Source organism: Ruditapes philippinarum, unplaced genomic scaffold, assembly GCF_026571515.1.
Source record: "Ruditapes philippinarum isolate M1 unplaced genomic scaffold, ASM2657151v2 ctg2239_1_1_1_1, whole genome shotgun sequence".
NCBI lineage: Eukaryota > Metazoa > Mollusca > Bivalvia > Venerida > Veneridae > Ruditapes > Ruditapes philippinarum.
This window is the reverse complement of record NW_026859980.1, coordinates 14560-27453: the sequence shown is the minus strand read 5'-3', so window position 1 is coordinate 27453 and position 12894 is coordinate 14560. Positions and strand designations below refer to the sequence as shown.

The 12894-nt window shown below is 32.9% G+C and overlaps 1 protein-coding gene across 1 annotated transcript; it reads left to right on the top strand.

The window, feature by feature from the left end:
• Nucleotides 1–2185: 2185 nt before the first annotated feature.
• On the top strand, nucleotides 2186–11864 carry LOC132758497 (WD repeat-containing protein 82-like). The gene is made up of 8 exons (XM_060750175.1): nucleotides 2186–2425; nucleotides 5657–5754; nucleotides 6131–6197; nucleotides 8210–8309; nucleotides 8916–9032; nucleotides 9436–9591; nucleotides 11089–11301; nucleotides 11633–11864. Exons 1-8 carry the CDS (start codon nucleotides 2226–2228, stop codon nucleotides 11660–11662), a joined length of 981 nt encoding a protein of 326 aa, XP_060606158.1. The 5' UTR covers nucleotides 2186–2225; the 3' UTR covers nucleotides 11663–11864.
• The last annotated feature ends 1030 nt before the right edge of the window (nucleotides 11865–12894 follow it).

The window sequence follows — 12894 nt, the reverse complement described above, 5'->3', positions numbered from 1 at the left end:
CACAATGTAAAAGCAAGTTAAAAAGAACTACAAGACTGAGATAAAAGTTAAAAACAAAGCTGACTTAGAACTGGTAAAAAGGATGCAGCTGCCCAGTAAAGAGGTCTAAACTGGAACTAGCTTGTAAGGACACAGGTAGGTCATTCCACAGACGAATACTTCTAGGGGAAATGAAAATGACTGGTATTGTGTCCTTGGATATGGTATTTGGTAGTTCATGTTTCTAGTGGGTGTCAGGTGGTGATGGTCGACCCTCACAAGACTGTGTTGGATTTTGTAGAGACGGGTAACAGCTGATGTTGTGCCTCTATTCTAGGGTTTGCCAATTAAGTTCATTTATCATTTTAGATACACTACTGGTGTAATTGTAGTCATTGTATACATATCTGGCAGCTGACCATTGAACTTGTTGTATTTTTAAACCAGATATTTTTGCCAAGGATGCCAAACCGTGGAACAGTATTCTAACTGGGGCCTTACATAAGTTTTGTAGGCAGTTTCTTTGACCTTTTTATTTGAAGTTTTGACATTTCTTTTTATAAATCTGAGTGAATTTTTTGCTTTTGCTGTTATTTTATTTATGTGATTGGTCCAGGATAAATCATTACTAATTGTTACGCCTAAATATTTTGCAGTCTCAGTGGATTTTAGTTGTAAATTATAGGGGAATGTATACTGGATGTTTCTTGCGGCTGATACTAAGGATTTCACATTTATCTGGATTAAATTCCATGGACCAATCAGATTCCCAGTTTTCAAGGCTGTTGAGATCTTTTTAGAGGGTTTGGGCGTCTTGGGTTGATTTGATTGTTAAATATACTATTGTATCGTCTGCGAATAGCCTGACCTTGCCCTTAACACTATCAGGAAGGTATGTAGAATAAGAAGAGGCAAGGTCCCAGGACCGAGCCTTGGGGGACACCAGAGAGAACAGGTAGGTTGTCAGAGTTTTGACCATCAAGATCGACCTGTTTGGTGCGACCATATAAAAATGACCTAGTCCATGATATGACCTCTGAGCTAACACCTAGTCTGTGTAGTTTAAGGAGAAGTTTGTGATGGTCGACTTTATCAATTGCTTTGCTGAAGTCCGTGACAATGACATCTGTCTGTTGGCCTTTCTCTAGATTGTCATGAACTTCATGGGTGAGACTGATAAGCTATGTTTTGACCTGAAACCATGTTGGACATTGCTGAGAATATCATGCTTGTCGTAGAAAGACATGATATTGGAGACAATTATATGCTCCATTAGCTTAGAGGCAATGCAGGTTAGTGATATAGGCCTGTAGTTACATTTTGGGCCTTTCTTATAAACAGGGGCAACGACTGCGTGCTTCCAATCATGAGGGACAGTACCCGATTTTAGGGAAATTTTGAAAATGTGTGTGAGAACTGGGGCAATTTCAGTATGAAGTTCTTTCAATAACCTTGGGGACAGTTGGTCGGGACCAGAGGCTTTTGCTTGGGTTTAAACATTTGAGGAGTTTCTTTACTCCTTCCCCTGTTATGTTGACATTTGGAAGTTTTGGATGTTTGTTTTGGTGTAAGGAATTGTTTACATGACTGGTTTAGACTTAATGGTTGGGGCGGGAGAAGACACACTCAAATTGTATTGTTTATTTAGTATGTCTGTCTTCATTTTAGAATCAGTAAAGGTTTGACCATCACTCTTTAAATGTGCTACTCCACAGTTTCCTGTTTTGTTTGATTTGATGAGAGAGTAGAACTTCTTACTCTTTCCTGGTTGTAAATAATCAAAGAAAATGACCTTGTCTAAATACAACCAGTATGAGTTCCTTATTTCTTTTTGTATTTTACCTCTAAGCAGGTCTAGGGAATGGGGTATTAGACTGTACAGTCGCTCACGTTATCACGTATCAATAATACGATGTTTATGATGTATGAAAGTGATAAGTATACTAGGTTCTGAAATGAGGTTTACTGTAATGAAGTTATGATTTCTTTAAAGTATTTTCTGCTGCACTGTTATAAAGTATATCATAAACATTGAAAAAAGAATTTCATCTTTTTCTAATTTAGATGATCTGCTTTGACTTTCTATCCTAAAAAATAAACGTTGGTTTGTCTTATTAAACGAATCCGTTTATAAGGAAAAAAAGTATTTTCGGATAAAAGAAGCTTTTCGTATAACATAATTTTTGGCGTTCATTAAACTGGTTGTCATTTTCTGTATCAAAACATTCATTCTTGGTCATGAATATATGGAACCAGTCTTAATGTCAACAATGTTCATCGACGAAATGAAATTGACAGAGAATGTTGTGCGAAATTTCCGTGTTGCTAAAATATTTAGAGAAAATACGGATAAAATAACAAGTATTGACTTTTCTTCGAATGGTGAAACATTGATTTCTAGCAGCGATGACGATTCTATTGTGATATATGACTGTCAAGGAGGAACGTAAGTTCACGTCATCTAAATTCGCGACTAATATTGATAGCATTTATTATTATTTCTATTATTGACGTTCATTTGCTAACTAATCTCTAAATGAATTCATTTTAGCTGCTTCATGTGAGATTGTGTAATAATCATAATTATAAGTATCTTATGTTATTCAGGGCTTGAGCTAGGGGTGACTTGGGCAAAGAAGTCGCCTTCGGATCAGCGACTTCGCCTAAAACAAACTTCAAAGCCATTTTGAAGTTGCGCCATTTTTTAATGATCTGTCATAACTATTTACAATGCCAAGTCTGTTAACACTTTGTCTACCTCTCAATTACAACCTATTATTGTTAATCCGCTAGTTAAGAATGTGTGTCAACATCAACAAAGTCTAATACACGCAAGAGTTCACTATGGGAAACGGACAAAAGCCTCCTGGACAAAGCCCTCCCGTCAAAAAAATGTCAAGGCGGACAAAAGCCCTCCCGTGAAAATGACAAGGTTGGACAAAAGCCCTCCCGTGAAAATAACAGGGCGGACAAGAGCCCTCCCATGAAAACGACTGGGCAGACAAAAGCCCTCCCGTGAAATTAACAAGGCAGACAAAAGCCCTCCCGTAACAAAAATAAATATGTATGTTGAATACCTGTGTTTTTTTCAATGCATTCAACATATTAAAATTGTTACATATATTTATCGTTATTTTCAATTGGCCTAAGTATGTGTATGAGCTAGAACCACCTTTTATTCTGAATATACCTTCCTGAAATGTTTAACGAGCAGGGCTCACACTGCCTCAAATAAAATAATAGCCAATATTTTTAACTTAAAAAAATAATCAACCAAGGAAATATAAATTAATGAGTAATACATGTCAACACCAGAGCAAATTTACAATATTTTATTTGTGTCTACTAGTTTCGGTCTATACGACCTTCATCAGGACCAAAAAAATAATAGCCAAAAGTTCAGCGGACTATTCACGATTTAGCGATTAACAACATATGCAGTTGATTAAATAAACATTACATATAAAACTTTTCAGTTTTATAAGGATTCTCAAATAAACTGATACATTTGTGTATATAATTTATTGATCACTACCTTTTTTACATAGAACCACAACTTTAATTGTTATAGAACAGAATAAAAATGTTATATAGTAAAATTACTGTATAACAATCGCCCTATAACAATTATATTAAAGATTCATTATAACTTTACATAATGCTGTTATCAGACAATTTCTTTTGTTTGTTCTAATCAAATTTTGTCAGCTGTAACCACTGTCAATTTCCACGTTAGTAAATCTAGGTCATATTAGCCTATAAATAGAAATAACACTTGCAAACTCATTCACAGAATGCAACCTTTTTTTTCTGAATAACTTACAGAAAAATGTCATCATCACCAATTTTATAAAAATTTTCTGCCATAATAGTAAAAAATTTAAACATAACATAGCTTATTTTCACCTTTAAATAAATATCAAAATTACCGGTGTCGCGAAAGTATGTGACAATCGGATTTTTTTCTGTTTTCTGAAATTGGCCCCGCTCCAGGGGGTCATTGATTTTCCCTATATGCATATAGTAAAAACTTAAAAAATCTTTTCAAGAACCCAAAGAGCTAGAGCTAAGATATTTAGCATGAAACATGTTCTAATGGATGTCTACCAAGTTTGTTCAAATAAGAGCCCTGGGGTCAAAATTGGCCCTGCCCGGGGGTCATTGATTTTCCTTATATGTGTATAGCAAAAACTTAAAAAATCTTCTTTGAAAAAAAACAAATAGCTAGAGTTTAGATACTAAGCTTGAAACATCTTCTAGTGAGTGTCTACCAAGTTTGTTATAATAAAAGCCCTGGGGTCAAAATTGGCCCCGCTCCGGGGGTCATTCATTTTCCTTATATGTGTATAACAAAAACTTAAAAAATCTTCTTTGAAAAAACTCAAATAGCTAGAGTTTAGATATTAACCACGAAGCATCTTATAGTGAGTGTCTACAAAGTTTGTACAAATAAAACCCTGGGGTCATAATTGCCCCCCCCCATGACATTGATTTTCCTTACATGTGTATAGCAAAAACTTAAAAATCTTCTTTGAAAAAACCCGAAAAGCTAGAGTTTAGATATTAAGCATGAAACATTTTCTAGTAAGTGTCTACAAAGATTGTTCAAATAAAAGCCCTTGGGTCAAAACTGGCCCTGCCCCAGGTGTGTCATTGTTTTTAACTATATGTGTAAAGAAAAAACTTGACCAGCTAGACCTTAGATGTTTAGCATGAAACATCTTCTAATGGGTGTCTACCAAGTTTGTTCAAATAAAAGCCCTGGGGTTTAAACTGGCCCCGCTCCGGGGCCTATATACAGGTGAGCGACTTCAGGGCCATCATGGCCCTCTTGTCAGTTGAGTGGTGGACAATCCCCCATAATTTTGAAATTTGATATAGATGCAACACTGGATATAAAATTTTCTTTGTATCTTACTTTTAAGATTTAAACTGTTAGGTTATCAATATTAAAACTGATAACGATTCCCCTCTGTTCCTTGACCATTTCCCCCACTTCAAAAATCATGGCACCATGTCTCGAAAATGTTAAAGTTAGATATATATTATTTGCATTTGCTGAAAAAGATAAGTTCTTCCAGTTGATGGTATGCATATAAATACTGCATTTTTCTTAGATTTAGGCCTTCAGTTACTCATAACTTTAAATTTCTAGTTTAAGAAAACGATTAAATTTATATGTTAGCATACATACAATTTCTAGGAAATACATCTGTCAACAATACATGTACATAACAATCTGCTTTAATTAATGAATAATTATGTGTAAATTAAGCAATTATCACTTAATTAAATCATTTATCTAATTAACTAATCTGAACATGAAATGAAAATATACAACTGAGATAAGTAATTTTTTGTTCTCACAGTCCTGCGTATTTCACGCAGAAAATACAATGAGTATGCAACTTGTCCAAGTCAGCGTATTTATTGCCAATGAGAAATGAACAAAATCGGCAATAAATGGTGGACTGGCACGAAAGCTATAAGAAAATCAGGGAAAATATAGCGGCAGGTAACCTAAAAGGCTTGTAAAATTCCACAAGCACCTGTGTGTATTATGTCACTGAATAATGCCAAACAGATGATTGTGTTTTCAGTTTATGATTATCATTTGTAAGGTGGTTTCTTTATGTTTTATATATGTACCTGTAGTATTTAATGTTTTTTTTTTCAGACCAAAAAGAACATTGAACAGTAAGAAGTATGGTGTTGATTTAATCAGGTACACACATGCTGTTAACACAGCCCTACACAGCTCCACAAAAGTTGATGGTAAGTTGTTAGCAGTTACTTAATTATAATTTCTTGTTTTCTTTCAACTTAATATGCTGTTTTATCATCTTTTAATAGAAAAGGTTGACTTCAAGAGTTTTACAAAATTTGACCAATATGTACGACAATCTTTACTTTAAGTAAAGAGATCTACATGTTATGATACCATTCATTCATGTAAGTTGTTGGTAACCAGATTGAAAATTAGTTAAGTTCTCATTTGAAAATATACTTATGAGGCAAATAACAGTTTTTACTATTTGATGTATTGTAAAGTTGTAATATGTACTGGTACATCATATTTTTGATTGATGCAGCATGATATTTATTTATTTATTTATGTGACCTTTAACACAAACGTTCCAATTTGTTACAGATACTATAAGGTATTTATCACTGCATGACAACAAATATATCCGATATTTCCCAGGACACACTAAAAAGTAAGTACAAAATTGATATGTGTAGTTTATATCATGATTGCCATGAACAACCTTGATAGTTAACACACTGGATTCTATTAAAATTCCAAGGCATTACAGGCATTATTGTTGATGATGTACTTTGTATATCAACACCAAATTACCAGTACAATGTCGGTTACCTGTTACCCATTCGTGCCTGAAAAAATGCATGGAGGGGCACCTGAGGTCTTCCTCCACCAGTAAAGCTGGAACGTTGTCAAATGACCTATACTGTGTCGTTGTGACGTAAAACCCAAATCAAACAAACAAACCTGGACTGTCAGTTTAATTTAGTTTAAAATAATACATGTACAGTCAGGACTCATTACAAAGACACTGTTGGTTCCCAAAGGATATGTCAGTATACTAGTATTGAATATGCTTATTCACTGGTATCTGCGAATTATGTATTTAGATCTATATTAAACATCTATGATGAAAAAGATTTTTGTGTTTATGTGTTCACTTTATTATACACATTACATATCATACACATAATACAACAACTTTATGAAAATAATAACAACTAAAATAGTTAAAGATTGATATGAAAATGATAAAACTTTATAAAATAAAAAGCACATACAATGATAGGACTTATAAAAGTTAAACGTTTAAAAATTGATTGAACACTGTTTATTGTCTTTGTCAATAAACGACAATTAACGACAATTGTCTTTTAAACTTTTCTTATTTGTTATTGTAATAAGGTGTAACAATCAACTGACCAAGCTACAATACCTGTTTTAACACCTTGCTGCTTTTGTTCAAGGCTCGATGATACGCCCGCTTGACTGACCAAGTGTCAGTTTAACGGGTACTGATTGTATAGAAAATAACAAGTTTGGTTTCCAATTTTATTGCGTCGGAGTCGGAATACGAATTTTCCATTATAAAGGATTATAATAACTTTGAAAAAAATTGGTTCCCATCAATTCACTGTCGTTATTTGAATTTGTCAGTATAATGGATTCCGATGTATTGAGTCCTGACTGTACTTATTTTAGCTTGATTGTGGAAAAAAGCTTGTTGCTTATTTGAACAACTCTTAAGTCCTGAAACTAACCAGTAGTACTGCACACCCTTGTGACATACAAGGAAACATAATCTTAACGATTGTGGGGCTTGAACCCTCTATCTCTAGGTTGAGAGACATTCACCTTAACCACTAGTCCAATGATTCCTTTAACTTACATGTGTACTCTTCTTTACACTGAGATGGTCTTTGTTGTGTGAAGTTCTTAATTGATATATAGTAAAAAATAAGTAGTCGACTGCAAATTCTATAATTCCCTTTAATATACCAACGTTTTGGCTGAACAGCCTTCTTCGGGGTACATAATAACAATATACAGGAAATTATGTCGGCGTCACATGACGTCGATAGGGAGGATGTCAAAACATAACAAAAAGTTTGGCGTAATAATCATAGACATGATCAATTTGATGCATTATACTGGTGAAGAAAGCAGTTAAAACGCATATATTAAGTAAAAAACAATTAAAACTAACTAAGATATATAAAAATACTTTTTAGTAATTGACAGATATTAAAACAAAACTTTGGAATTCATTCCATTTGGAGATAACAGTATCTAAGAGATGTACAAATGTATCCAAGAAGTCTCTTTTAAAAGTCTTTTCCAAGGATGTGTTATTTTATCAATAGGCATAAAACAAAAATCCTTGATAGTATGTCCTTGGGTATTGGGTATTAAAATGTTCGGAACCATTGTAATTGTTTCAGGATAATGGTTTATATCAAATCTATGACTATTCATACGTTGTGAACATTGTTGACTAGTTTGTCAATTAATTAATATCAATTGATTGATATATTATATGAAATATGAAAATTTAATTGATTTCTGTCATATTAAATAGACACAAGATTTGTCTGTTCATGTGTAGGGTGTTTAAATATAATAAAATTTAAGTTTATTTTAAAAAGATATTTGTTAAAATAGTGTCTTTGCTTTCCTATTTTCTAGGGTAGTATGTCTGAATATGTCACCAATAAATGACACATTTTTGTCAGGATCGTTGGACAAGACCATTAGATTGTGGGATCTCAGATCACAAAACTGTCAGGTAAATTAATAATATGAGCTGTGCCATGACAAAACCAACATAATGGGTTTGCGACCAGCATGGATCCAGACCAGCCTGCGCATCCGCGCAGTCTGATATGGATCCATGCTGTTCGCTGTCAGTTTCTCCACTTGTAATAGTGTTGGTAAGCGAAAAGCATGGATCCTGATCAGACTGTGCGGATGCGCCCATTATGTTGGTTTTGTCATGACGCGGCTCATATGTTCTTTATTCATTTTCTTAGCCGCTAGTGAGAGCAATATGCATTTAAAATGGTTTGAAAAGCATGAATGGGGTTCAATGCCAAGTTTGAAAATAAAACCGCTTTGTGTAAGATTTTTTCCCCTAAAAAATGCTTTTTAGTTTGATGAGGTCAGAACAAAATTATGCATGTAAGTTACTTTCATCTTCCTTTGTAAAAGTGGTTACATATATTTACAAGACAACAAGACAAAAATAACAAAAAAACCCTTAAACTTTAAATAAGTATTAAAGCGCTCATTATAGCCAGGTAATGCTATGTGTCACTTTTGCTTGTCAAGGAACATTTTTAAAGATTTCTACTGAAAGTTATAATGTATTATCAAGGTGAATTTTTTTATTCAGGGACAGATGCATTTACCAGGTCGACCAGTGGCAACCTTTGATCCTGAAGGTCTCATCTTTGCAGCTGGTATAAACTCGGAATGTGTCAAACTTTATGATCTCCGTTCATTTGACAGGGTAAAAAATAGATCTAAATTCATATTATTTATATTATATCATATTAGAACACATATGCATTTTTAATGAAATAAATGGATAGCAGCAAATAACTTTTAATGAAGTTACAGTAAAACACAGATATAAACTTCATTGCCTTTAAACTGATGAATTTGTTTAATAGAATAGCCCTGCTTAGAATTTGAAACAGTCCATTTATTTGATCTACCAACAGTAGAGCCTGTTAGACTGCACTTGGGCAAATGCCAGATGGCATGGCTCAATACCGGTAGCAAAGGCCAAACAGTGTTGGTTCTTGCAGGTTTATTGGTTAAATATATTGGTCTTATAATTTGTAAAATATCTGTCTTTGTAAACTAGGTACATGTAACATTGTTTTATTTTCAAATTTTCCATGTTTAAGGGTCCATTTGCAACATTTAAACTACCACAAGATAAAGATTGTGATTGGACAGGGATGAAGTTTAGTCCTGATGGTAAACTGATAGTAGTATCAACAAATGGTCAGGTTATACGTCTTATTGATGCCTTCCAGGGAACTCCTCTACAAACATTTGTGGTGAGATTTATTACCCCAGTCTAAATACTTCCTTTTGTATGTACGATTCTGCTTGCAACATTTAGTCATTTAAATAAAGCTAATTTTCTTACCAATAGATGGTCTAGAATAATGCAAATAATGGAAACTGAGTCCTTTACTCAACTTGAATCAAAACAAGGCAGTAACTGATACTTTAGAAACTTGTAAGAAAGGAAACTTAAGGTCTTCTTAGTTATATAAGAATCTTTAGTTTACAGATGCTGCACATGTACTGATTTGTTTGAAACACAATCAAATAATTGTACATCTTCAATAGTAAAAGTTGAGGTTTTACGTCAGCTGATACATGACACAGTTAGTGATATTAACCGGAAGTAGTTGTTTTCTTTATACGGTAATTCAAATGACTATCTAGTAGTAGGTGTTGATCTATTTGTAAGCAATTCTAGCTTTTAAAAAAGAGAAGCTGTAGAATATTTGGTAAAAATAAAAAAATTCTAGCTACCAGTACTGGTATATTCATTAAAAATTTTTTTTATATAACCTTGACATCAGATACCTGGAAAAAAGAAAGAACTTGAACATGACCCTTTTGAGAGTTCCTATACAAGAATTGTAAAGAACTATCTGAGTGGGGTATACTTGTTTAAACACTTGTTGCAACAGTTGTTTGTTTTTCTCATAAAATTTGTTAATGTTGTTTTTGTATTATAGTGAATTTAGTGGAATACATAGTTTTCATGTTTTTTGTCTTTGTGCAACAGTATTTTATTTCCAATTGTTACCTCTGAACAAAAACTAGGCAAATAATGTCTTTTGTTTTAATTACATGTAGTTTCAGTAGAGAAATAATGTAAATAAGACTAATTTTTAGATTTTATTCCTGTTTAAAAAGAAAGTTTGGCTAGATTTTTAGTGACTTTCGTGATTTTCTAAAAAAAGCTCTCACTAAGGGGTTATTATATTAAATGTTAAGTTTACTTTGAATATTGTACACATTTAAGATTTGAATCTCGACTCCATGATCTTGATTTTTTTAGTGTCAAAAGTGGAGAAAGTATTTGAACTATTAGAACAGCATTTGTTTGGTACAATCCCAAGTTTGGTCTACCATGTGACTAATAATTATATGTTAAATATAAGTACCAGCATCAATCAGCTCAAAATTGAACATTTCTCTTTTTTTCCAGTGATGGGTATATATATTTTTTCTTTTATAGATACATAGATTCAGGTTCATGATCTTTTTTTTTAAATAGTTTTGAATTTTATTTTTTTCCAACTTGTATTCAATGTGAAGAAACAACACAATAGGTTAGCAGATAACATGTTACTAGTCTTATTACAGGTTAAGTTTACCATTATAAACTATTATTAGACTAGACTAAGGTCTACCCATTTCCCTCATGTTGCCTTTGGCCTCAGTGAAAATCACATTAGCAATGTCAATAGACTTGGATATTCACCTCATCATCACAACATTAATTGTATAATATAAGATTTTAATTATTTTAGGGACATACAAACACAAAAGGTATACCATTAGAGGTGTCGTTCAGTCCAGATTCACAATTTGTGTTCAGCGGTTCAACAGATGGCCGTGTACACTGCTGGAATACAGAAAGTGGAGCTAAGGTTGCAACAATGAGCTGTGACCATCCTGGACCAGTACAATGTGTTGGGTTCAATCCTAAATTCATGATGCTGTCAACGTCTTGTACAAATATGGTAAATTCTTGTTTTAATTTTTATCACAAACCCACAAATATTTCAAACTTAAAAGAATTTAAATATAAGTTAAGTAAAATTAAGATGTACTGACAATACATCATACAGTGTTTTTCTTGAAGATTTTTATAATATACATGTTCACAGAATGACATAGTTCATCATATTCAATTTTAACTTTAAAATGTAGGAATATTAATAATATTAATATTAGTTCAAGCAAGAAATATTTACTGTAGCAAACTTTTTATCTGTTTTTTTTTTCTACTTAAATTTTCCATTTTATTTTCTACTTTGAGATAAAATAGTTTTGATTTGTTACATTTATCAGGCATTTTGGCTACCATACATTGATGAATGAGAGAGCATGTAACTACACACACAACGAAACAACTCTAGACAGTGCAATGGAAAAACAATCAACATATTTGATGTGTTCATCGTGACAATATGTAGACACAGAAGATATATGCCATTTTTCTATGATAAAAACATGTGTTTACACAGTTTAAATACATATAGTGTAGTCAACTGTTGTCTGACTGTGTAAGACATATAGTGACGTGTGACTGGAACAAAAACAAGAAATGTCACTGTACAGTGCCCAGGGAACAATACATGTGCAGCAATCTTTTAAATTTATCAAAGCGCTACCAAAAAATGTAAAATTATCATTTGATGTAGGACTGAATCTTCATTTATAATCATCTGTATATACATGTTCGCATAATGTTTTTTGTTGTTTTACTCTATTGTAAGTACTAATTTAGGTAAAACTGTTCTAACTGAAGTGTACCCCCAACTTAACAACAGAATTTAAAGGCAGGTCTTTATCATAATGTATATTTTGTATGATATCGTCATTTTATGTTTCTAGAAATCTTTTTCTTTGTTAGTCTTTTTTTATGTACAAGGTGTTATTGGAAGATGTGAATAGACATAATTTTTTTAATTAAGGTTGGAAATGTCTGATTCAAGTTTTGCCCAGTATTAACATCAATATTTGAATTTAGAAATTGAAAAAACTGCCTCCGTGGTCGAGGGGTTAGAGTCAATGACTTCTAATCCAGTTACCTCTCTGGCGTGGGTTTGATCCCCGGGAGATGCTTTGGTAGTTTAGCGCGGAGGAAGGTAGTCTAGTACTGGTGACTCTCCGGGAACGATGGTTAGGAAACTACCCGCCTATATGACTGAAATACTGTTGGGAGGAAAAGGCGTAAAATGAAACAAACAAACAAATAAAATGAAAAAGTGATCACAAAAGATAATTATTAAATCTGTTAATAAAGGTTGTACAAGCCAACACAGTCAGGTCATGAATTCCAGAAATGATTGCATAGTTACTTGGTCTATAAAATAGTAAATTTATAAATTCAATGCTGGTACAGAGAGTATAAATATTTCTAAGAATTTGTATTGTTTTTTTACTGTGCATAATGTATTATAATAAAATTATGTCAAATACAACTAATTGTTTGTGATTTATTTAGGTAGTATATGTCTTTTTATCTTGTCTAAGGCTATCACTGAATCGACAAATCATCATTTTTCTTACCTTAGTTTTGTACAATAATTCACCTTAGTTTTGTACAA

Bases quoted from the DNA above. Each gene is read 5' to 3' on its own strand.
- LOC132758497 (XM_060750175.1), top strand. From the start codon at position 2,226: ATGGAACCAGTCTTAATGTCAACAATGTTCATCGACGAAATGAAATTG. The intron at 8,310-8,915 runs GTAAATTAATAA...TTTTTTATTCAG, and splicing joins TCAGATCACAAAACTGTCAG to GGACAGATGCATTTACCAGG. The intron at 11,302-11,632 runs GTAAATTCTTGT...TACATTTATCAG, and splicing joins CAACGTCTTGTACAAATATG to GCATTTTGGCTACCATACAT.